General features: G+C 47.2%; 1 protein-coding gene across 2 annotated transcripts in view; it reads left to right on the top strand.

The window, feature by feature from the left end:
* GALNT18 (polypeptide N-acetylgalactosaminyltransferase 18) overlaps window positions 1-26,206 on the top strand; it is a 325,017-nt gene that overhangs the window by 211,243 nt on the left and 87,568 nt on the right. For both annotated transcript variants that reach the window (XM_053673111.1, XM_037133828.2), the window contains exons 4-6: window positions 16,537-16,720; window positions 18,344-18,541; window positions 23,304-23,418. In XM_053673111.1, the coding sequence (XP_053529086.1) occupies window positions 16,537-16,720; window positions 18,344-18,541; window positions 23,304-23,418 (497 nt within the window). The remainder of the gene's footprint in view (window positions 1-16,536; window positions 16,721-18,343; window positions 18,542-23,303; window positions 23,419-26,206) is intronic.

Raw genomic sequence — 26,206 nt, 5'->3', positions numbered from 1 at the left:
ATGTTTATGCTGAATGAGTAAATGAATGATTTGAGAAAGGTGGCAATAAGCCCAGATTCTGAAGCTGGAGTCCTGTGCAGGTTGATGAGATAGGGCTGATTCTATGTGCTGAGTTCTCATCAAAAGACTGGGTACCGAGTCAGGTACTGCTCCAGGGCCAGGTTTGTGATGAGAGCATCAGGGGAAAGCATAACTTGAAAGTTACGGGGGAGTAAGGGATCCACCACATGCTAGGCAAAGTCAGGACATGATCAGGAAAGGCTTCGGTGGTTCTAGCAGAGGCCTCTCTGTGCCGTCTCTGTTATGTCCAGCATGCTGAGTCGGCAGTGGTCTCTGGCCCATGTTAGAGCCCCAGGATAGGCCTGATTGAGGCTTAGAGCTGAGTGGGGAGCTCATCATACCTTGTATTACTTGGGGGAGAAAACCAAAAACCTCACTTGCTTGGGTTTCTGGAATTGGGCAGTTCCTTTTGCTGCTGCCGTACATTATGAAATTAATGCATTGATTTAAAAAAAAAAAAAGTCTTTCCTGACACTTCAGCTCATTCTAAGAGACTTTAGGTGGGAGGACTCCAAATAAAGCTTCCTTACAGCCTCCTAATATTTTCTGGCCCAGCCTTCAGGGCTGTTTGCAGTCTGCCCACCACACACATACCCAGCATCCTCTCTCCTCATTTAATCTGCACCCCCACATTTGGCCAAAACCCACCCCCAGGCACGCCTGCTCCTGGCCACTTCCTGAAAACATGCTGCGCATTCACGCCGCGTGGCCTGTATGCATGCTACATTTTTCCAGCTGGACACTCTTTTTCTGTCCCCTTTATCTTTCTAGCAAAGTCTCGCATCCGTTTGCCTGAGACAGACTGAAATATCGCCCTGAAAGCTTGTCCCGTCCTGCACTAGAGTAACCCAGCACCTTGTGACAACCACTTTCAGCACATATTTCAGTGCATTGAAGCGATCTAATTATTTCCTCCTACCACAGTGTGAGCTCCTTCAGGGTGGGACTCTGACTCCGCCTCCCAGCACCGACCATGGGCCTGTCACATGCCACGTGCTCAGCACACACAGGGGAAAGGAACACCATGGGGACACGGAGTGAGGGACACATGGGTGAGAGGAACACCAATGAATCCAATATTGGGGGCATGTCTATCAGGGAAATAGTATTTCTTTGGCTTTCTGGAATATGTCTCACTAGAGGAATATGATGATATATGTTGCTGAAATAGAAGGGTCTGAAAAAAATCAATAATTCCAAAAAGCCTGGCAAAAAAATATGTTGGCAGCTTGCCAGCTGCAAAGGTTTTAGACTCCAGAGGGCAGGTCCTCATGAGGTGATTCACCTCTCTGTCTGGATTCTCCTGCCCAGTGGGTGCCACACCTGTGCTTGCCTTTGGTGGGGCGTTCTCGCAGCATCTCTGAGCCCCAGGCTCTGCCTTTGGTAGCTGTAGAGGAAGAGAAATGGGCAGGGTGGGCAGGGAAGCCCATGTGGTCTGGGGCAGTGCCCAGAAACAGACCCAGGTTAGGACTCTAAACATAAAAAGAAAAGAAAGTCAGTGCTTTCAGCAGTCGATTGTTTTGAGTGACACTTGGGATCCAGTGCAGGCCTAACCAGACTCAAGCACGTAGTGAGTTTTATCAGACAGCTTTGTGCCAGGAGTGTGGGCAGTGGCCCACCCAGAGTCCAAGGCTGGATCTGAGCCTCCTTCAATCCCAGCCCTTTCTAGCTGGACTGGAACCTGAAGCATGCATATAGAAAGGGCTTTGCCTTGGGGGCAATGCTAGACCTCCTTTCACTCAACCCCATTTCTGCTCAGTTTCCCGGCTAAGGCTGAGCATCTCCAGGCCCAGAGGGCATGGAAGGACTCCTGAGAGCTGACCCTACCTTGTGGCGGGGCTGCCTGCCTTGTTTATCTGGATGTACCCTCTGAGGCTGAAAGCACATCTCACTTCACTTCTTACCTGGGGGCCTTTTCCTTGCTTAGGAGCTGCCCTAGCTCCTTGCTTAGGCCGGACCATGTGCCTAACCCTTCGCTACAGTTTCTCTTGAGGTCCACAGCCGTGACTCTGGCATCACAAACAGCAGCAACTTCCTCCTGCATGTTGGACAAGTGACATTGCTGCCCCTCTGTGGTTAATGTTGCCCCTGCCTAGAGACCGAAGCTGCCAGATCCCCTCGCTGTGCTCGCTTTCCCAACATGGCACAAACTCACTGCCTGACATCATAGAATACATTCATTTGTGTATCTGTGCACACTGCCAGTCCACCTACAGGACTGTGAGTTCCTTGGGGGAATAGTTGTTGAACGAGTAGATGCCCACACAACATGATGTCTCCCTCTCGAGCCAGAGTTCACCCTGCCCATGTTACTCTGGAAAGGTCCATGTCCTAGTAGGCTGGATGCTGACACTGGACTTGAGTCAGACAGATGGGATTTGGGTCAGGGCTTTACCACTAGCGGTGGGATGTTAGGCAAGTTTAGTCTTCTTTCTCATCTACAAAGTGGAGATCATAATAGTTCCCTCCTAGGGCAGGGTGAGGACTTAGTGTGCTAAATCATGGGAAGGCCCTAAGACGTTGCCTGGTGTGTATGTACAATGCCCCACACTTGATAGCTCTCAAATGTTTCCAAACACCATGGCCAAGATGGGTGGGCTGAGGGAGCATGGCCCGTTTGGCTTGAGCTGACCCCCAGGAAGCAGCGGACGCCAACAGAAAGCCCAGTGGGCAGCAGGGGGACTGCTGGAGAAAGGGTGTCAACTTTCCCGTTCTTATTTCATTCACCCGTGAGGGGGCTGAGCAGGCAAAATTTCTAAAGGTTAACAGTACTCAAGAAGAACAGATGACAAAACCCATCCTCTGACCTGCCTTGTGGTACTGGAATTGAATTTGGGCCTTGACATTCATGAGCTGTGTGGTTTAAGCAACAGTCTTAGTGCTGCTGAGCCTCAGTTTCCTTCTATTCACAATGGCTACAGTACTGTTTAACTCGCAAGGTCCTGTTAAGGGTTAAGTGGGATGACATGTGTGAGACAAACCCAGTGAGCCCACGTGTCCACTGTGTGTCAGGAACCATGTCGTCGCTGAAACTTTGGAAAGCAGGCTGCAGACGGAGTGGCTCTTTCATTCTAGGGAGTCATGAGGCTTCAGGGTAGGACCACTGGGGTTTTCTGGTTATTTTCCAGACAGAGCCTTAAACCTTAGTCCAAGGTGTTCTGTTCCCTGTGCTACCCAGCCAGCCAGCAGCCCTCCGTTAAACAGCAGGCTAAGTACCGGGAAGAGGAAGAGCCCATCTCCTCCCAAGGAACTCACAGTTTAGCAGGACATTTCAACAGACCACCACAGTGAGGGAGATAGGGCCAAAGAGCAAAAGGAACTGAAAAAAGAAAGAATCCCTGAGTCTTCCTGGAGGAGTTTAAGTCTTAGTCACTACAAAGCATTGAGCTGAGACATCATTTATCATTTATTCATTCTTGTAAACATATTTACTAAAACGAAACAAACACCTACGGTATCCCTGCTGTGGGCCAGGCTCTGTGAGAGCCCTGGGCCAAGACTGTGCAGAGCAGGTGGTGCTGAGCCCCATGCTGCCCTTGCCTCTTAGGTGTGCACAGCTTACCACCCATGGCCCACCTCTGTACCTCTTTACCTGGGAGCTTCCTCCAAAGCCATGGAAGGTTTCTCTGCCATGCACAGAGCAGGCTGGGTGTGCTGGGAATTAACGCACCCAGGAGGGGACCTCAACAGTGACTGCAGGAATGGGCATGTGAATACCCTGGCACCCTCTCCCTCACCTCGTTCCATCTATTTGGAAAATGGGCCCAAGAGTGTAACAGGTCCCTGCCTCATGGGGGTTACTGTGAATGAGAACAGGTATAATGTAGGCTTCTTTAATTTTTTTAATCTGCTTGCTTTAAATCACAAAGTGAGATGGTTGAGATGTTCCGAGATGCTCATTAAATGCACCCTCCCACACTTAGTCCCAAAGATAGGAAATGTGTTAAGTACATGGACTCTGGGGCCAAACTGCCAAACTTGGAATACTGGCTCTACCACTTGCTAATTATTTGAACTTGAACAAGTTTCTTAAACTGTCTGTGCTTCCATTTCCTCATTTCTAAAATGGGCTACTGGTCGGACTTACCTAGTAGGGTTCTTAAAAGGATTAAGTGACTTTAATAAATACAAAGCTCTTAGAACTGCCTTGCATGTAGAAATTGCTGCATAAGGGGTTGTTAAGTACGTGGTTGACAGATTGGGGTGGGAAGGGGGTTGGGGGCCAAACATGGAGCAGCCAGATTTTGAGTGGCCCCTGAGGAGGAGCAGTAGTGTTCTGTGCCCGGGAAAATTCCGGGGTAATTTGCTACACTCCCGGCCTTCCCAGTGTGGAGATTCCTGCTCCAGGGCTTAGCGTCTTCTTTTGAAAGGGAGGAGGGGAACAAAGAAGTTCAGACTAATGAACAACTATTAATAGTAATATTAAGCACTTACAACTTGTCAGGCATTGTCTCACAGAACCCCACAGCAATCCAAGGGGTAGATAACATTTTTCCCATCTCAAAGATGAGGAAACTGAGGTTCAGAGAGGTTAAGTCACATGGCTGCTACATGGCTGCACTGGGAATTAAAATGAGGTCTGTGTCTCCCCTGAGCCCTGTTCTTTCTGTTCTACATGACATCTTTCAATAAAGAAATAAAATTGAGAGCTAAAAGCAGGACACTTGGGTTCTGCCTTGTCACCCAGTCCTACATGGGATCCTTCCTTTGAGAATAGATTGACTCAAGGTGTTCTGTGAGCTGAGGGAAAGAGCATCGGACCTCCTGATCTGACCAACACCGACAGCAAGCTGGGCTGTAAATATGTGTGTGAAGCCCACTGGACCCACTGAATCGGGAATCAGTCAAGCTAAGGCTGCCGGTCACACACCCTGAGCAGCAGTGATTTGTAGAAATACAGAGCGGATTTACAATCTCTGGGAGCCTTAGCTCTTCCTGGTGTGGGGGGTGATGCTCAGGGTTGTGCCAGCAGGCTTTGGACCTCAAGGCTGACACAGGTCCTCACTGGTTGCCTAGTACCTCGTGTATGTTCCAAGAAAAGAAAAATGCCCTTCCTACCCCTAGCCTTCCCTCCACTTGGAGGGCAGAAGATGAAAGAAGGCTTCCCAAAGAACCTGAGCTAGGTCAACTGAGGCGGGAAGAATGTTCCAGGCAAAGGGAAACATTTGTGCAAAAGTGCTGTTGTACCACTGAGCTTGGTATAGGGAGAGGGGTGTTACAACATCAGCTTTTACAGAAGCCAAAAATCCTAGGATCTCCAAGTTATGGGAGTTACTCTCCGAGTATCAAAGACTCCAGAGATCTCAGAATCTTGAAATTTTGGACTCAGAATGACAAACTTTTGGGCTCTCAGTCATGAGATCCTGGATCATCATGTTTCCGAGCTAGGCAGCACTCTAACCTCTCCAAGTCTTGCACAAAATAAGTTAGCACCACGATTCCAGTTGGCCCCGGGCTGTTACAACTGCCAATGGCAACTATCCTTCTCCAGTGTGCTGACCCATAGGGGTAGGAGTGCCTGAGCCTGGCTGTCCCTGAATTCCCTTCGCCTGATGGGATACCAAGAGGGCTTGTTCTCAGTTTGGAATTTACCTGCTGTTAAATGCTGATGCCAGGATTTCCCATAGCTTTGGATTCTCGGTCATGCCTTCCCTAGGGCTCCCAGGGACCTTGCCTACCCTGTGTTCCGGAGTTGGAGGGGCTGGGGCTGCGAGTGTCTACTCCCCCTGGGTGACATGAATCACCCATCATGGCAGTTTTAATAAGTCCTCAGATTCCTGCTGAAAACCATTAGGGTAGCCAGAGTATTTTATTCCCTGTGAGTAATTTCACAGCATTTGGGCTGCAGTCCCACCTTTGCTTTATAGAAATCTCCTCCTTACACGGCCCCAAGGAGCACAAAGGCAAGCTGGCCCTTTTCCAAGGTCATTTAGTCCATGAAGACAACTGATTTCTATTCTCATTTTCATTTTTTAAAAATTACTCATGGTGGTCAAATACAGTTGGTGGAATAGAGAACCTGGAGGTCTGGCCCCGGGGGAAGGAGGGTTGGATTCTCTTCTTGGCCATGCTGATTACCAGCTCTGTGACCTTGGGCAAGACTGGGCCATCAGGAGCAGAGGATATAAGAGTTCAGAATCCCCTGCCAGTTGAAGGTTGTGGTTGAATCTGTGAACACTCAGATTGATTCAAGCAACCTTTTGTCCTGGGACTCGATTAGATGGAATCCCAAAGGTGAGAAACAAGGACTCCAGGAAACCCTTGCCCAAACTGAAGCCCCTTCTGTTATTCCTTGGTCTTGCTTGCTCAGGGATTTGTATTGCAGAGAAACTAGATTTTGTGTGTGAATATTCTATATCAGCCTTCCAGTCAAAAAGAAGCTGAACTTGGCTGTCTAATCCCTTCACTTGGGTTCTAAGCATATGTAGTTGTAAAAAAGAGGAACTTTTCTTCCTAAAGTGAATCCCTGATCAGAGAGTGCTGGTGAGGCCTGAGACCCAGAGCTCCTCTGGCAGACTGTGGGGCAGGGTGACAGAGAGTGAAGTCTTTAGATGGGGCGGATACAAGTTTGAACCCCTGCTCATTCCTCACCATCTCTGTTGTTCTGGGTATGTTATTTAAAGTCTGATCCTTGAGTTTTCTCCTTTGTCATTGAAGATAATGGGAGAGATTAAGAACATGAAGAACCAGGCAGGTGCTTGGATTTACATCCCAGCCCTATCCCTGAGCGAATCTCTCCACTTTGTGCTCTGATTTCTTAATCTGTCAAATGGGGATAATACTACCTACCTAGAGTAGTATTATGGTTAAGAAGATTGAATGAGCAATACAGCGTGGAGCAAAAGTAGGTTCACAGTTGCTCTTACAGAAAATAATACAAGAAAGGGAAGGGATTAGTCAAACAACATGTATGAATGACCCATGGACATGGACAATGGTGTGGGGATTGACTGTGGGATCAGGGGTGGGATGGGCAGAGGAGGGCAAAGAGGGAAAAATTAGGAAAACTTTAATAAAATAAAAAAGAAAATAACACAATAATTGATAAATAATAATACAAGATTATTCATGTGCTCATAATTATAAACCTACTTTTGCCCTACCCTGTATATAAAGTGGGTTTAGAATGGTACCTGGCATGTGGTTAGTTAGCACTAAATAAGTAAGCATTAGCTATAGATGTCATTGTTTGCAGGGTGTTAGTGAGATTTCAATAAGATGAGAATATAGAATAATGAATGGTACTTCATATGCGATTAATGTGTAATTGCTGAATGAATGAATAAAGAATGGGATGGGTTGATGTAAGCTACTGAGCCCATTATATAGTGAGTCGGGGAGATGTCCACAGAACAGCAGCCCTTCTGCCTGGTGTTAGAACCAGTGCGCTGGGGCTGGCCTGGACCTTCACCTGCTGATCATGCACACCCTTTCCTACCTCTCAACATTTCTTTCAATTCAGAGTCAGTGGCATTAGGTTAGTAGGGTGGAGTCAGCTGTGGTGGGAGTATTGACACCACCGACATTGGCAAATGTTATAAATCAAGGCTTTGATTGTTGTTGAGAGAGAGAGAGAAACCCAACATATCCCTGACTGTTCAGGGGACCATTTTTATATTGTCTACCACAATCATCTTCAGAAACCAGTTCTGACCATTTTGTTGCAGGATACACGGTCTTTTGGAAAATGAGCCATTTTTATAACAGGTAAAAGGGCATGAGTGCATGTTGAGAGCCTGGCTGTGGAGACCTCTAGTGAGGAGTGCATGTTGCTTGTGGATGTTTGTGGTCACCAATGCCTGGTTATGACACAAAAGAGTAGACCTAGAAATAGGTGGCTATTAGGTGCTAATTTTGGGTCTTTCTAAAACTTGCTAAGACTGAATTAATGCAGGGAGCTTTCCAGGAAGATTATGACACTGCTTAGGTCCTATAGCCATATTTATGTGCCATCAGTGGGGGTCCTGGGTGGAGCTTTTCTTTCCCCAAGTCCTGAGTAAGTAGAACAATTTAAGACCATTTCACATCTGCTTCAGTATCAATTGACTTTGGAGAAATGCAGCTATTAAAGTAGCTGGACAGAAGTGTAGCTGTTAGGGGTATTGGGATAGCAGAGTAAAGCCCATGGAAGGCATTCGCAAACTGTCCAGGCTTTGAAAGCTTGCCTGGAGTGATCTTTGAGAGGAGTGCACAAAACAAGGCCCCCCACCCCGCTCAGGCTGTCTGTCCTTCCCTGGATCTCAGCTCTCCGGGCCACGCTCACCATTGTTCATCAGCAGGGCCACCGGAGTCCGGAGACCTCCTCCAGATTCTTCAGAGGGTGGGGGTCTGGTGGCATCTATATGTATTTATTTCTGTGCTTTTCAGGTGAGTGAATGCTCATCTAAGTTTGACAGTCCTCACATCCTAATGAATAATCTCTTCTGTAAAGTGTGTTGGCATACCATTTGTGTTTCAATGGCCCTAAATGGCTTTAGAGGAAAGCCAGTTAATCTTTTGATCTAAGGAAGACCAGCTACTGTTCTCTTAGAGGAATAAACAGAAATGTACTGTGCTTTTAATCTTTAAATTAGCACCATTGGAGACTAACAACTATTAGCGCTTCTCAGTGGGGTGTTCACACTCCCTTCCCAGGCAACTGGAGAGAGAAGGTGGCAAACTAATCCAGGATGGGCTTGTGGGGACAGCACTGAGTTAGAGGAGGGCTGGGCGGGCCTGAAACTGCAGGGGTAGGCAGAGGGGACAAAAGGCAATGCTCTGTGCAGGGGGTGGGGGCAGCTGGGGAACTACAGAGGGACAGTCCAAGGCATCAGATCCAAAGAGGGCCACACAGTAAAATGGAAATGGACTGCAAAGTGAAGGGTCTGCAACTGGGGACAGCAAGACAGAGCCCATGGGCTTGGGAGAAAAAGGAGGAAAATGATCTGGCCAAGTATTGGGGAGCCTTTTTCAGAGTCTGAGGCCTTTAGTTAAGGGCTGGAGCCTCACATAATTCCAGAGGAGGCTCCTCCCACCCACTTACGGAGCCCATCTTCATTTATGTCAGTTGTTACCAGGCTTGCCTGCCTATCAGAATCTCACAGGGAGCTTATATGAAATTCAGTCTCTGGTCCTACCCAGATCTGCTATCAGACCCTGCATGGGGTGGTGTCTGGAACCTGTGTTTTTAACCAGCTGATTCTTAAGCAGGTCAGCTTTTTATCCTAGGGAGACAATAAGTGTGGCGGTAAAGAGTGTGGACTCTGGGGACAGCATGGTTGGATTTAGGTCCTGACTCCACCACTGCCTACCCAAGTCATAGTGTACTTTAGTTTCCTTGTCTTCAGAATAGAATGATAATAATAGAAAGTACGTCATAAGGTTGTCAAAAGGTTTAAATGAGATATGTATGCAAAATACTTAGAATAATGTGGAGTACATCACTTTTATTATTATTTATTAAACATGAACCAGTTGATGCAGGTGTGTAGAAGTAGAGGGATGTAAGTGAGCACACGTATTTATATACACATGATATACATAGGTTAAGGGTCGAAAATAAACATGGTTTTGAGGACCAGGCAAGAGTGAAGCAGCTCCTGGGACCATAGTGACTTGGAGAGCATATGACTTTGAGTTCTACAGAAGCGGACCTTGAGACAGGAGTTGAGACCAACTCATTTGTCTTGGAGAATATCCAAGGAGACAGTGGTGAGAGCGTGGGGATGTGAGACAGGGCAGAGAAGGAAGCTAATACTGCGGACAACGAGCAAGGTACCACTATGGCCTCTGGGTAATACTGGGAACCACCAGGAAGCTGTGTACAACCTCCCTCAACAATGTCCCTCCTGAGGAGTGAGGAAGCTGGGAAGTGTTCATCCCCTAGGACTGCCGTAACAAAGGAACACCAACTGGGTGGCTTAACAACAAACAGAGCTTGTCTCACAGTCCTGGAGGCTGGGAGTTTAAGATCAAGGTGTTCCTTGGCTTGTACATGCATCACTCCAATCTATGCCTTTGTCATCATGTGGCATTCTCCCCTTGTGCTTGTCTTCATATGCTGTCTTCCTATAAGGACGTCAGTCGTATTGGATTAGAGGCCCCTCCACTCCATTATGAACTCATCTCAGCTAATTACTTCTACAACAACCCTGTGTACAGATAAGGTCATACCCTAAGGTACTGGAGGTTAAGACTTCAACCCATGAATTGGGAGAAGGGCACAAGTCAATCCATAACCACTGGTATTTATCCCCCAACCTCTAGCCCTAACTGATTGAGGACAGTCTGTGGAGGTCATGTCTAGTGGCTCCTGTGGTGAAGAAAGCCCCCAGGCAGAGAGAACAAAGCCAGCAGTGTGTGGGGGAAGGTGAGTGCCAAGGGGGCACCATAGTCAGGAGCATCAAACTGCGTGCAGGCTCTTCTGGGTTTGGACCCTGGCCAGATGGCAGTAGGTGTTATGGGGCCCTTCTAAAGGGGCAGCTCCTACTCGGCTCTGGCCAGTTATCACCAAGCAGGAATGTCGCACAGGACAAAGATGTCTCTGAGCAGATGCAGCCCCGGGGCTGCCAGTTTGAAAATGCAGCAAAAGTATGTGTTCAGATTTCCAGAACAAGACCTCTCTCATTAATTACAGTAGTCTACCCTTATCCATGGTTTTGCTTTGCATTGTTTTGACACACACAGCCAAGAAATATTAAATGGAAAATTCCCAAAATAAACAATTCATAAGTTTTAAACTGAGAACCATCCTGAGTAGTGCAGCATGATGAAATCTCACGCCATCCCCCTCGGTCCCACCTAGGGGGTGCATCGTCCCTTTGTCCAGCTTATCCAAACTGTAAATGCACTAGCCACCCATTAGTCACTTAGTAGTCATCTTGGTTATCAGATGATCAGATCAGCTGTCAGAAGAGAGATCACATTCACATAACTTTTATTACACTCTACTGTTATAATTGTCCTATGTTATTAGTTACTGTTAATTCCTTACTGTACCTAGTTTGTAAATTAAACTTTATCATAGGCATGTATATACAGAGAAAAAAAAACATAGTCTATATAGTGTTTGGTACTATCTGCTGTTTCAGGCATCCACTGGAGGTCTTGGAATGAATCCCCTCTGGATAAGGGGGGACTACTTCCCATAGGAGTGTGTGAGGTTTCTCCAACTCAATGCTATTGACACTTTGAGCTGCATAATTCTTTACTGTGGAGGGCTGTCCGTGCATTGCAGGATGTCTCACCCATGCCTAGTAGTCCCCTCCCAGGGGTGCACCAAGCACTGCTTCTCAGGCCCAGGAGGCCCATCGTTCAAGAGGCCTCTGTGTCTGGAAGCACTGAATTAGTTTCCAATTTTCTTCTTTTTTTTTTCCCAAAGATCTTCCTCTCCCTCTTCCTCCCTTTTCTCCACCCCCATCCTTCCTCCTTTCCTCTTCCTTTTCCTCCCTCTTCCTTCCCCTCTTCCTCCATCTTTCCTTCTCCCTCTCTCCCCAACCTCCCCTGCTTCTTCAGTGGAGTACATCACATAACATACCTTTTAAACGTCTAGTAGAATGAATGTTTCATAGGGACTGTCTTGTTCACCGTTGTTGTCACAGCAGCTAGATCAGTACTAGTTACGTAATGAATGTTCAGTAGTCATTGAATGAATAAATGAATGAATGAATGAATCAGTGGCCTGGCCCTTCACTCCTGCTTCCCCCAAACCAGTAGCAAACATGGGAAATGATCACCTGCACAGTGAGGGGAGGACAAGAAGCTGAACCTGCTCTCCACAGCAAGCTTGAGGGGCCGTTTTGCAAAATGCTTGTGCAGCTGCCTTCCAAAGAACGAAGCCCCATTGGGCATTTATTTCCTGATTCTTTATTTCCTTTTATGCAAGAGATAAAGAGTATCTCATTAGGCGTTTAAATCAGATTAACAGCCATTGGTACCATACTTCCGCTCAGCCTGCGTCTGTTTCTTTTAGGGCGACTCTGTGGAGCTAATTGCTTTTTATGGGACCAGTACAAGGGACATATAAAGGGAGGGAAGAAAGGGCTCTGTTTGAACAGGCTGGTAAATTTTGCATTTTTATTTGGCATGTATGTCTGAAGGAGGGAGAGCAGGCAAGCAGTCTGCATGGAGATGATGGAGAGTGGCCCGTGACCTCCTCGGAGGCGGAAGCAAATGGTGTTCCATCAGCATGGCTTCTGGGCGTGCTGATTTACCGAGGTCATCCCGATGTCAGCAGAGCAGGGATTTGTGGACAGCAGGAGAGGGCTGGAGGAGCAGTACAAGCAGGGTAACACCTGGCCCCATGCAGGGTGCAAATTGTATTTCTTTGTTAATCCTGGCCGCTATCCCCAGCTCTGCCTTCTATTCTAAATCTGGCAGAGTCACAGAGAGCCGACTCCCTATGTCCCCTTTCCGCAATGTATTAAAACAAACACGAAGTACAGCTTTCCCCTTCTTTCCACAATTACACTCCTGTCATATGCCACCAAGACATTTTATTAAAAGTTATTTATAAATACTTCAAAAAATAGTTAAGAGTAGCTTATGTAGGGGGAAAAGGTAAAAAACAATGCAGCTTTTGGGCTAGAACTTGAAAATCAAAGCTTTAGTAAAGCTAGAGAAGCAAAAATGCTGGTAGAACCCTGTGATTAGTCATTATATTTGTCTCTGAGCTTCCTGGCAGCCTTGGTAAAAAGGTAACGTGTTATGTGTTATAACATAACACAATGGGTTGTGGGGGCAACTACTTCAAGAGTGTCCCCCCAGTGCCATGGACACGCGTGAATGAGTAAATATGGCCGAGACATGCTGGATCTGCTTTGGGGTGGAAGGTGGGCTGTGGCCAGTTTCTCAGGGGAGAAAGAGGCCAGCAGCGGCCGGTTTCTCTGAGGAGAAAAAGGCCACGAGCGCCTTCTTCCATAGCCTTTTATTGGGTTGTAATACACAGGAATGCAGGGTGGCAAGGATCAAACAGTAGATAACATTACAAAGAGGTCTTAGGGTTTCAGTCTGAGTGAGTGTCTGTCAGGAAGAGAGTTGCAGAAACTTTGGGAGACATACTCATTTCCTCTCGGACCTTATCATATGAATGAAAGCACTCTTAGCAGAGCAGATTTCACAGGTTTATCAGCAAGTCTCCCAAGTGATCCAGTCTGGCTTAGGTTGCCCCTGCTGTGAGGGGTCTTACCCTTCATTGACTTCCCACCAAGCTTTGGGGGCAGGGAGAGGAACTGAGGCAGTGTTTGCTACCAGAGACAGGCTTTGTCTCCTGTGGCTGGCATTCCAGAGGTTGTCTCTCACCCTTAGCCACAAGGGGTAGAGATACAATTCCTAAAACTAGGCAGAGCGGTGTACTACAATGGGTTATGTGTTTGTTTGTTTGTTCTGAAAAATATGTATCATATATTATGTGTAATATGTAATAAGTGATACTTTGGACAACATTTTTCTAGCAAATACAAAAGTGCTATTGAAATCTTTCTTGCTTTGGCAATTAACAAAGATTGAAGGAAAATATCAAAACATTATCAAGTAAAAGTATTTTTCAAAAACTAAGCCAGTGTTATCTAGGGTATATAGGCCTTTTGAAATCTTTTATTTATTTATTTTTAATCTTCACCCAAGGATATATTTATTAATTTTAGAGAGAGAGGAGGGAGGGAGAGAGAAAGAAAGCAAGAGCAAGAGATAGAGAGAGAAACGTCAATGAGAGAGAAACATCAATGAGTTGTCTCTTATACATGACCCTACTGGGGCATGGAACCCTCAACATAGGTATGTTCCCTGACCAGGGATCGAACTTGCAACCTTTTAGTGTATAGGACAATGTTCCAACCAACTGAGCCATTCGTCCAGGGTGGCCTTTTAAAAATTTTTGACAGCAGTTATTTGGTTGAGGCTAAAGAAATCCTCTCTTCCAATCAACAGCCAATGTTCAGGATGTAGCTGGTGGAAAACAGAATATTTCTCTAGCTGATCCACCTGAAACCTTTATTCTAGTTCACTGTTAACAAAGCTCAGAGGTACAAAAAGGCAAGCAGCTCCCACAAGAAACAAAACCTTTTCATCTCTTGCTGCCACCTTCTAAGCTGGCTCTTCTGTGTCCGAATTCATTTCCTGTGTATCAGAAGTTCACAATCTAACTTTAACCCTAGCATCATACTAGAGCAATAGATCATGTTTTGATAGCCTTTGTGTATAACAAACCATGCCAGAAGTTAGTGGCTTAAAAACAGCAACCATTCATTGGCTCATGATTCCTCAATAATAGCTAGAACCATAATTCTGTAACAAGGGCAGTGTGTCTGTGCTCTACGAGGTGTCAGCAGTCACAATCAGCCAGTGGCTGAAGGATCCAAGACATTTCCCATATCTGGGGTGTCAGTGGGGTAACCTAATGCCTGGAGACCCTCTGAGCCTCTCATCCACAAGGAGTCTGGCTTGGGCTTCCTTACTTAGGACAGCAAGGGAATGAAAGCAAAAGCTACAAGGCCTCCTAAGGCCTGGGACTGACTAGAGGTCCCTCTGGCTGCAGCCTCTTGTCATATGGTCAGCCCAGATTCAGCATGGGCCACCACACAAGGATGTGAATTCAGAGAGGTGGGATTCATGGTTGATCATTGGTGGCAATTATCCAGAGCCCTGTCCCATCAGTAAACACCATAGTAACAGTGGTCCCATGAGCAGTGATTCTCACCTGAAGGCTGAGATAGTACCCGGGTCTCACTCTAAATTCTGTACCCTACTACTTAACCGACAAATACCAGGCCTATGAGCTCTCTACTTAACACTTTCAAGAAGGACTTATGAGGCGTGGGCTCTGAAAAGATGAAACAGTGTTTTAAGAGGCCTCCTGTCAACCATACTCAAGGACCTGGTAAGCCCAGGGCACATGGAGTTATGCTGGTCTCGGCCAACTTCCGGGCCTTTGTGAGACAGTGGCATTGCCAGGTCACCCCAGTCAGCTGTGCAGTCGGAGATCACAGGATCATTTTCATATCCGCTAAAGTGAGACTTTTGGGAATTAGCCCAAAGTCAGCTGAGTTTTCTCTGGGCTGGAAAGGGAATGCCTGACAGCCCCCATTAGATATGGACCAGGGTCACATTTTTCTTTTAAGGATTTTATTTATTTATTCTTAGAAGGGAAGGAAAGGAGAGAGGGAGAGAAACATCAATTGGTTGCTTCTTGCACACCCCAACAGGAGACCTGGCCCGCAACCCAGGCATGTGCCCTGACTGGGAATTGAACCAGCAACCTTTCACTTTGCAGGACAATGCCCAACCCAACTGAGCCACACTGGTCAGGGTGGGTCACACTTTTTAAAAGAATGACTTGAATGACAATAAGGTCCATGTGCTCATCACTTGCAAAAGCTGAAAACTGGAAGGGCTGGTAGCAGACATTGGATAACAGAACTGGCGGGTTGGAGGGAACATATGGACTTTGGATAAACAGTGTAAATCCCTAAAAAGATTAATTAAAGAGAAATAAACATAAGGTCCTATACTTTGGCTCAGAGCATGCAGGTACACACACATACACATACACGATAAGCATGCATGCATGCACTCACCCACACATGCATCCGTGAACAGATAGGATGGGGGAGACTTGACTCAGCAGCACCATGTGAAAAGAACCAGTAGGTGTGTGTTTCCAGTAAACCCAATTTGAGTCAAAAGTAAGCAAAGTTGATGTGACCTTAAACCTCATGAGAAGGGACCTAGATTCCAGAATAAGGGGGAGATGATTAGTTCCCTCTATTCTGTGTAGCCTGATTGACTCCAGAAGTATTAGACCAGTTTCTAGGTGCATAGTTTAAAGGTGTTAGAGAAAAACTAACATATTTAGAAGGAAGTTCAAGACATTGATTTCAAATATTATTATACATGATGCTCCCAAACCAGCAGGCCTGGATGGATGGGCAGGATGTGGCCCTGGGCTGCTTTCTGTGCCCCTGGTTGAGCTATCATTCAGGAGGTGAGGAAACTGGACATCCGAGGCAGAAATCCTTAGGGAGAGGTGGGAGGCTCTGGTCCTGGACAGCTACTAACTTGCTCTGTGACCTTGGGCAAGTCCCTACAGATCCCAAGACCTCAGAGTTAGTTGGACAGGATTTTAAAGTCAGTTTTGAACCAATTACCCACCTGAGGTTTGAATGCCCTGTGTCTGTCCTGGTAAGTGATGTAGCTCCTCCAGTGACAAATTCTCTGCTGTCCTCACGGGGCCACTCCAACTATATAAGATGTTCTTTTTTCTTTTGCCCTCCAGATACCAGGGTCCTCAACCTTTCACTCCTTGGTCCCAGCCATAGCGGGCCGATCAAGTCCATTTTCCACATTGATAACCGTTGAGAGTTGAAGACTGTCCTTCAGGCCTTACTGAGGATTTCTTTCAGTCAAATAAATGTCTTTAGTTCCTCCTCCCACTTCCTCTTATACCTTGTTTTGATTGTCCCCTGCCCCCATTATGCTAACGCTGCATTTTCTCCCTCACAGAGGAACTGAAGGAGAAGCTGACGGAGTATGTGGATAAGGTGAATGGCCAGAAGCCGGGCTTCATCAAAGTCGTGCGCCACAGCAAGCAGGAGGGTCTCATCCGCTCCAGGGTCAGCGGCTGGAGGGTGGCCACTGCCCCCGTAGTGGCACTCTTTGATGCCCATGTGGAGTTTAATGTGGGCTGGTAAGTGCTCATCAGGAGAGGAGGATGAGTCCCAACATGGACTAGAGACTTTGGCTCAAGTGGGTGCAAAGCATGCTGGGATCTCAGTCATAACTGGGGTAAGCAAAGAATTCTCAGAACAGGTGAGATCTGGGTGTGTGAGTGACATAGGCAACAGGTCTGGCCCTTTTAGGGTAGGGTAGGGTCAGGGGTCAAAAGGGTCAACACAAAGTGTCTAAAAGGTATGATGACATTAGGTGTGACTCTGGCTGCTGTGGGATGCTAGGAGCTATGATCTGGCAGAGGGGTAAATGCTAAGAACAAAGCCAAGAGTGCCTGCCTACCTAGGGACAGGGCTGCAACCCCCAGGAAAGTGAGAGCTGGACCAAACAGGAGATGAAAGACAGGGCCAACCACACAGACGGGGCCAAGGCCTAGTCGGCAGAGGGGGCTACAGTGGTTTGATGTCACAGGTGCCCTGGGTTCCCTGAAGGCCAGGCCAGTGGTAGCACAGTATCTCAGATTCTCCCTCCTGGTGACACTTAGGTCCTAGAAAACCTTTCTTTCTGTGGTCAGGGCTGCTCAGGTGCTATGAGGGGAAAGAGAACAGATACAAGGCATCCGAGGCTGCATCTGAGTGGGGATAGGACACCTGACACAGATCCCTACAGGCCTGAGAGCGTGCTCTTTGCAGAGAGCCTGGGCATGAGCGGTACAAGCACAGGGGTGGGGGTTAGCACCACCCTGCTAACCACAATGCCTGCTCGCACTGGGATCTGCTCTCCTCCCCAGACTCCACGTGCCATCCTCTGCCTCTCTGAAGTGGGGTGAGAAGCACCATTTAGCAGGGAGGAGCGGCAAGGCTGATCTGGAGATACTTTTACATAACCGGCCAAATTAAGATTGCAGTGCCGCCATTTATCATCGCTGAAGTCTCTGCTTGCCATTTGTGACTATTTAAAACGCATTTTCATTGGATTTACAGCCAGGAGAGGAGAAGGACACATACTATTTCAAGCTGATTTAAATAAACAGTTATGCAACAACTGCATTATTAATGAGAAGCTTATCATTCCTGTCTGCAAACACTTTACTCGCCTGGGCCACTGGCTCCCTGGAAGCCAGACCTGCCATCTTTTCTTGGGCAGAGGGAAACACGTGGGGTGGGGGTGGGGCACAGATGGAAGGACCCAAGCAGCATAAAGTAAGTTTGTTCTCATCTCCCTATCTCTGCTCTCCTCCTATTACTTTGTCTCCCGGTTCATGCACCAAATTTGAGCAAAATAAAGGACCATGTTGAAAGCTTCCTATGGAACCTCAGATCTGTTTCTTTCTTCTTTCTTAAATATTTTTTTTTTTGAGTGGAAAAAGGGAAAGCAGGCAGACACAAATATGTAAGGCACTAAGACTCTCTTAGCTCAGCCCAGGAGGTGATGAAAGAGTGGTCAGGCCTCTTGCCAGCCCAGAAGTGTGGGGGATGGGAGGTTGCCAGGGCCTCCTCCCCAGGAGGGAGAGCAGCTTCCCCTGGAGGAGATGGCCAGGTGGCCCTTTCTCTTTCTACAGGAGAGGGAGCTTCAGGACTTGTCAGTATGGTGTTTGTCCACCTTGGAAGCAGTGACCCCTCTCTCCCTCTCTCCTGCTCAGGGCTGAACCCGTGCTCACCCGAATAAAGGAGAACCGGAAGCGGGTCATCTCACCATCCTTTGACAACATCAAATATGACAACTTTGAGATAGAAGAGTATCCTCTGGCCGCCCAAGGCTTTGACTGGGAGCTGTGGTGCCGATACCTAAACCCCCCCAAGGCCTGGTGGAAGCTGGAGAACTCCACAGCCCCGATCAGGTAAAGCATCGTCACCTGCGGGTCTCTCGGCCTTGTCTTCCAGGCAAGGGCTCCCCTCCCGGCCCTTATTCCCCTAAGTCCAGTCCCATCATTGGAGGGCCAGGTGGAGCGAGATGGGCGGTGGTGGAAAGGAGTAACAAATGACCTTCAGTCACTCCTCATAGGCTTTGGTGATCCCTTTTCAAAGAGCTGCGCCTCCCAGAATTCATTCAGAAGCTCAAAGTCATTCATTCCAACACATCACTGTGGGACACCTGCTGGGAGCCACTACTATGCTGGGTGCTTGGGATCTGGAGTGATTCAGACTCAATCCCTGCCACCAAAATCCTAGAGTCTATTAAAGACAGACAAAACTGTTAGAATATCATTATTCCACCATGCTGGTAGAAACTGCATGGAAACTGGGGAGAATCCTTTTCAGAGCGTGTAGCGTTTGCACTTGTTTCTAAGGGCAAGTAGGAGATTGTAAGCTTGGGGTAGGGGCACCCACATGTGAAGGAGCAGAATGAGTTCATGGGCACAGAGGAGGTTCAAAGGGTCTAAAAACAAGGGTGTCAAATTCATTTTCACTGGGGGCCATGTCAGCCTTGCGGTTGCCTTCAAAGGGCCGAATGTAATTTTAAACTGTATAAATGTAACTGCTCCTTAATAGTTAAGCGAGAGCTTGGCACTGCCACTGGGTAGAAATAAGGTGCCGGGCCTGATAAAACAAGGTGGAGGCCGGATTCGGCCCTCGGGCCTTGTGTTGCCACCTGTGCTCTAGAAGGAGGACCCGGAGGGGCAGCCTCGGATCATGAGGTTGGAGGGAAGGAGAGGCAGGCCCAGACCTCCTAGCACCGTGTATGCCCTGCTGATATGTTTGAGCTTATCCTATAGACTCAGACAAAAGGAGCTTCAAACTGCATTTCAAAGACCCCGAACTGAGCCTTTGCTGCTGCCTTCACAGACCACCCAAATGACTCCCCTGTGCAGCCTCTGTTTTACGGCTCAGGACTCCCGAAACAGCCATCCCCACAAGCCCTCATTTCTGTCTAGTTAATCACAGAGCGGGCACCTTCATGCTCCCTGCTAAGTCCTGCCTGTTAAACACACAGCCAACACCAGAAGGTGGCCTAGGGGACAGTTCCTGGAATGAAAGAGATTAGAAACTGATGTCGCTTTGCATTACGTGAGGAAGGAAGATTATGAAAAATTTAATTGAAAGTGGATGATTATTATCTGAGATCACATTTTCCTGGCCAGAAGAAAAAATAAACTATATTCATATATATAATGGGAGGGAAAAGAACTCCACCTGGCTTTCCTGTGGTTATCTCTGTTACCTGTCTGCTAGTCACGTGCCACAATTTTGTATTGTTCAATATTTCTTTGAAGGTCCCTGCATGCAAGGGCCTTTCATATCCATGATCTTATTTGCTCCTCATTATAACCTGGTGGTAGCTCATTGTGTCATCCTGTTTTATGCCATATGGAAAGCAAGGCTGACAAAAGAGAGTGGCCCTGCCAAAGGCTCTGGGCGGTGGAGCCAGGATCCAAACCCAGGTCATTGTCATCCCCCTAGTTGCCCACTCCAGAGCTCAGAACTGGGATGGCTGAGTCCTTCCCCCAGGTCTGTTGGATGCTCCTGGCGGGAGAGGCACGACCATGCAACAAGCACTCTTGCAGAAGACCGCACTGATGCCACCTGCTTCTGTTCAGCTCGTCTCCAAATGTAGCTGCCTGGTCCTCGTACACTGCCTTCTGGGTCCTTCACAAAGAATATCATCTCAATCCCAGATTTTCCGTCACCTAATTTTTATCAACAGCTCAGCTGAGATCAGTTATATTAATGTAATGTTTTGGGAAGAACATTCCTGGTTTTATCTCTAGATAAAGACAGCCCCCCTGAAAGTTGTAGGTTATCCAAATTGACCTTGCCCACCTTGGCTCCTGTTTCTGTGGGGCTGACCTTGAGTGCTTTGTCCACATGTGGTGCAAGCTGTAACAAGCACCTAGAAGTATCTCCTGGTGCATTCTAAAGGGAGGTCTTTGCGATGGTTGTTCACGCCGTCCCAAAGTGACCTTTTAAAGAAGACTGCCAAGGAATTTCTTTCAAACTCACTGCTAGTCAAAGAAAGCCTTGTTAGCCCTGAGGAATTAGTGTGATGTTTCCTCATGGGAACTGTAAATCTTATTTCCAAGAACATGTATGTCCATTTTCCGCTCGGCACTGGGAAGTTCAGACAGAGTCTCCTTTGTGGATGTGCTTTAACAAGTGCAAAGGAAAACCTAGTGCTACTAGCCCTCTGTTCCGGGCTAGTAGCACTAGGCATCTACTAGCCCTCTGTTCCGTTGTGACTTTGGGGGCTTTTCACACATTTATCTATTTTATTTTCCAATGTAGTTTACATTTTCCTTATAAGCTATTCCTCATTTGGGGGCAATGAGACAAGGTATAAATCAATAAAACTTTCAGGCCGAGTCCATCTAATACCCCAGCCAGTTACTAATCAGTGGGCTGGCTGAGCCGGCCTGTGCTCACCCCAGGGTAGCTGTCTGGGATTCTGCCCTTCCCTGACGGGGTCTGGCCATGCGGGAAGGCCCCTTCCTGCAGGCCCCGTGGTGCCCAGCTAAGCGCAGCGTTTCAGGAATGCTGAGGAAAAGGCCGGGACGCTGCTCCATCCACCCGCTAGGATGATGTTTTTAAGTCACCGTGATTTGAAGAGGAGATTCTCTGGCTTCTTCAGTGTGCAGTGCATCTTTTAAAAATGGTTTTTAAGTAGCAGTTATGTCCCAGAGGTTTTAAAGTGCTTTACTTCATTTAATCCTGTGAGGATGCATAGTTTATTCTACGTCACTGATACAGAATCAGAGGCTGCCTCAGCCCCCTGCCTGAAGCTAGGGGACTTCACTCAGAGATACAGCCAGAATGGGGTATTTTTTCCCAAAGCCCTGCAAGGCTGGTATCAAACATCCCCCACCAGAGCAGGACCTCGGTCTGCTTTAGGAGAGGCAGGTCAAGGTGGATTGACCTCCCTGGGTAGCCGTGGTCTATGGAAGGTGAAGCCATTCAGAATGCAATGCCGTGACTTGAAAGGCGGAGGGGCAGGGACCCCAGGGCACCAGTCTCCACTGAGCAGCCTCCTGCATCAGTGTTCTCCAAAGACAGAGCCTGCACAAGGGCTGTGTCTCCACCTGGGTGAGTTTCCAGTTTCAAAGATGGTTGTATTTGCCCGTGACTAAGTTTTCTTATGGCCGAAGAGTCCTCGTTTCTCCATTCTTTTCTCTTACCTTCCAATCCTTCAGCTACCAGCTGACAGCCCCTATACAAGGGCTAGAACTGGTAGCAGTGTGCAGTGGAACCATCCAGAGTCATTTGCAAAAGTTAGTGCTCCCAGCAGAGAAGCAGCCCACACATACTCGTGCTGGTTCGCCCGACGTGGGTCACTCCCTGTGAAGTCCTGTGCTGGGCGTCTGCACGTAGCCAGTGAGCCCCACACTCACCTGCCCACTAAGGAGGGCCTTCCAGCTTCTGGACCTATGAGCTGTGGGTGCGTTGCTCCAGCCTAAGACCCCTGTTAAATTCTAGACCCAGACGGTCTATCTAAGGCCTGCCTGTTGAATATTTCCCCCTAGTGTCCCACAGTCACCTTAAGATCAGTGTTCCTAGCAAGGAATACTTCTTGTTTCTAAAGCCAGTCTTTTCTCTCTACCCATACTGATGTGTGGCCCCCGGCCCCCCATCACCCAAACCAGAAAGGCCAGCTGCCATCCAGATTCCTGCCTCTCTCTCTCACCCTCATAATTCATCCATTTCACAGTTCTGCCGATTTTATATCAAAATATGTCTTCAAATATTTGTCTCCATTCTCTTTTTTTTAAAGATTTTATTAATTTTTTTAGAGAGAGAGGAAGGGAAGGTGAAAGAGAGGGAGAGAAACATCAATGTGTGGTTGCCTCTCACACCCCCTACTGGGGACCTGGCCTGCAACCCAGGCATGTGCCCTGACTGGGAATTGAACCAGTGACCCTTTGGTTCACAAGCTGGCACTCAACCACTGAGCCACACCAGACAAGGATCTGTCTCCATTCTTGATACTATGATGAGGTTTTCATCATTTCTCACCTGGATATAGCAATAAGCTTCCCAACTGGATTCTTCAATATCCACCCATCCTCCTCCCATCTGTCTTCCCTCAGCCACCTAAGGATTAAAATACAGACCTTTAAAAACACAGATCTGCTCATACCACTCTCTGCTTAAAAGTTCTTGTCGATTCTCTATTACCTGTAGATAAAATCCAAACCATTTGCCATGGTATCCAAAGTCCCAGCTGATCTTTCTATATGGACCAAGGTTGGCATGCAGAATCCAAGTTGGGGAAGGACAGAAAGTTGGCGGAGTGCCCAGGTAGAAACAGACTGGCTATGCAGGTGAGAGTTCAGGGACCAGGCAGCTGGAGATAGAGATGTTCAATCAGACTGGCAGTCTGAGTACTGCTTCTGTGGGGCTAATACCAATGCAAGCTCCATGGGAGTGGTGGCTGGGCCCAGGTCAGGAGCTGGCTGAGGCAGCCCTGACAAAATAAACTCCCTGGAGCATCTGGTAAGGGTAGACCTAGGTGGGCTACTCAGTGAATGAGCTCTGCACTAGTTTTGGCAGGGAAGGAAGGAAAAGCACCTGATGCTTCTGGTAGAAAGGAACCTCTTCTGTCTCTCCGCTGGCCGCACCATGATTCTACCCCTCTGCTAACCGCTGGTCCATCTCCCCTCACCCTTGCAGGAGCCCAGCTCTCATTGGCTGCTTCATCGTGGACCGCCAGTACTTCCAGGAGATTGGCTTACTGGATGAAGGCATGGAGGTCTACGGAGGCGAGAACGTCGAGCTCGGGATCAGGGTGAGCAGGGTTTCTCACCCACAGGTCTTGGCTCAGCTCCCCAAAGTGTGAATGAGTCTATGGGTAGGAGAAATGGTGTTCAAGTTTGGTGTCATGGACTGATTCTGAATGTCCGTTCCCTAAGTTTGGTCCATGTGAGTGTGATCAGGGCTAATGGGGATAGGACAGAGACACAGGATGGGACCTACAGAGTTTTCAGGAAGAAAAAGACTTTAGAAACTGCTTTGGCTGGAGGTGGAGACATGGAAAAGTTGAGCTCCCAACTCAAGGGAATAACCTTTTTGTTAAGCCCTAACCCTAGCCCCATGGTGGTCCTCACTGTCCACTCCATGGGGATCTTTAAGCTGCCTGACACTTCCACACATTACAGGCTTGCCAGCCCTTGCCAGCCCTTAGAGGAAGCCTCATACCTGCTAGTGTTCATGGCAGTCAAGATGTTCCTCCTCACAGTCAGCTCTCCATGTGCAATGCAGCCACACCTGGCTGGTTCCTGCTGGTGATGCCCCTCGTACCTCTTTGGCCTTTGTGTCTGTATCTGGCATCTCCAGTTCCTGATACTCAGTCCCACAAGAACTCCAGCTTGGGTACACCTTCCTGTTGACTCCGACCCCCTGAGCCTCCCACCCACACTGGACAGTCCGCTGGCCCCGCACAACTTTCATCTTGCCCTGAGAAGGAGACTGAGCACCTTCAAAGAGATTCTCATATCACCCGCAGTGGCCTGACTTGTCACCCAGACTTAATGCTAGGGCTTTGAGGACTGGCAGCAGGAGCAGTTTCTCTGAAGCTAAGCTTAGAAAACACTTCCAGACAACTGTTTTCACTGAAACCCAGAGAAATTGCAGTGGACGCAGTCAAATGCATGGGCTTATTGGGAAGCTAATATATTCATAGAGGATAGTGCCTGCATAATCACCCTCATTTTTAAAGTTCTCCCTATACTGGTCATTTATCCACCACTTGCGTCCTAACCATCTCATTTCAGCACCACTCCTGGATAAATGCTTGGCCCCAAACATAATATTTTTCACTAGGAGCTGCCGCCAGGAATTGGCTGAGTGGACAGGATCGCCTCTAGTCACTTGCGCACTCTGGATAAAAATGTCTGGGAACAGAGAAAGGAATTAGATTTGTGAATTCTGCTTCCAACATGTATGTCAGTCAGTCACGGAGTGGCGGGAGGTTTCTGGCTTCTCCTGGCTTAGGTTGTAAAGCTCTGAGTGTGGGCCTGGGTGAGGATTTCAAATACCGATTAAAAATCTTTGAGTGATTTTGTGTTCAGGCTGTAAAATACAGTATGAAATGTTGCCTGGCTTTTTTCCCCCTTGATCTCTTCCCTCCTACTTTTTGGAGTTGAAGGAAAGATGGCTTTTAAAGCAGGGGCCCAACAATCTACTGGCTGGCTGAGAACAGAAGGCAAGGCCTATTCATTTGAATGCCAGCCCCCCCCCCACACACACCCCTTAAAGGATGCAGAACCACTGAGCATCTCTGAAATAGATTTTCACATTTTGTGTGGTTATCAGTGTTTTTCTTTCATATTTTATGAGTTCAAATCTCAGGACCTCACTTTCCTTTTGTAGAATCTCCCCTCAATTGACCATAGGATTTTGTGTAAACTGAGAGACATTGCATTTCTCACCTGATTTAGTCAGAGTGCACCATTCAAAGTCCTTACTCATCGGTAACACAGAAATAGAGTTGTTTGCACAGCTGTTCAATGACTACCCTGTGCCAGGGATTGTACTAGGCACTTTACTTATGCCATCCATCTATAAAACACCCTGAAAAGTAGCTGCTATTATAATACCCCTTTTTTTCAGATGAAGAAATTGTGAAATTAAGAGCTTACGTATGTTCTCAAGGCCCTATAATTTATAAGATGTCGATAAAGGATTCAACCCTAGGTCTTTGATTTGAAAGACCAGATAGATATACCACAGTGATCTAGAGATAAAAGCCCTTAGAGCTTAAAAAAGGGTGATACTTTTATTAAATTTATGATTTCTGAGTTCACAACTCAGTGGGAGAAGGAAGAGAGCTGCCACAGCCAAGCAGAACAAAGAGTGAGAAATAAGACGAATACAATTCACAAAGATTGTACAGTTGATGCCTATAAAAAATGCTAGAATATATAAGAAAGTATTCAATAGCTGGAAAGGGATTAAAATTGTTAGAGAATGATATGGGTCAAATTGCATCCCCTCAAAAATATGTTGAAATCCTAACCCCTTGTACCTGTGAATACAATCTTATTTGGAAATAGGGTCTTCACAGATGTAATTAGTTTAAGGTGAGGTCATACTGGAGTAGGGTGGACCCTAATCCAATGTGATGGAGTCTGGATGAGAGACACAGACAGACACATACGGGAAAGATGACTATGAGAAGATGGAGGCAGAGACTGGACTTCTGATGCCACAAGCTAAGGAAAGCCTGAGACCACCAGATGCTGAAAGAAGGACCCTCCTTTCCAGGAAGGTTTCTTCCCTAAAGGTTTTGGAGGGAGCATGGCCAAACACCTGATTCTAGACTTCTACCCCCCAGAACTGTGAGAGAATACATTTCTGGGTTGTTTTGTTTCTTTGTTTGTGTTCTGGTTTTTTGGTGATCTAGAATGTGGTACTTTGTTATAACAGCCCAAGGAAACTAATACAGAGATAAAAAATTAAGTGAAAGTAGGAACCTAGAGAAAGCCTGAATCTGTTATATTTGAAGAACCAGGTGACTTTAAGCTTATGTTTTCTTAATTTCATGGAGTACATAGAACAGGAGATAAAGCCTAAGG

This window comes from Artibeus jamaicensis, unplaced genomic scaffold (genome assembly GCF_021234435.1).
Source record: "Artibeus jamaicensis isolate MK-2021 breed Jamaican fruit bat unplaced genomic scaffold, CSHL_Jam_final contig_797, whole genome shotgun sequence".
NCBI classification, from domain to species: Eukaryota; Metazoa; Chordata; class Mammalia; order Chiroptera; family Phyllostomidae; genus Artibeus; species Artibeus jamaicensis.
Note: the sequence above shows the minus strand (reverse complement) of the source record. Positions and strands in the feature narration are given on the sequence as shown.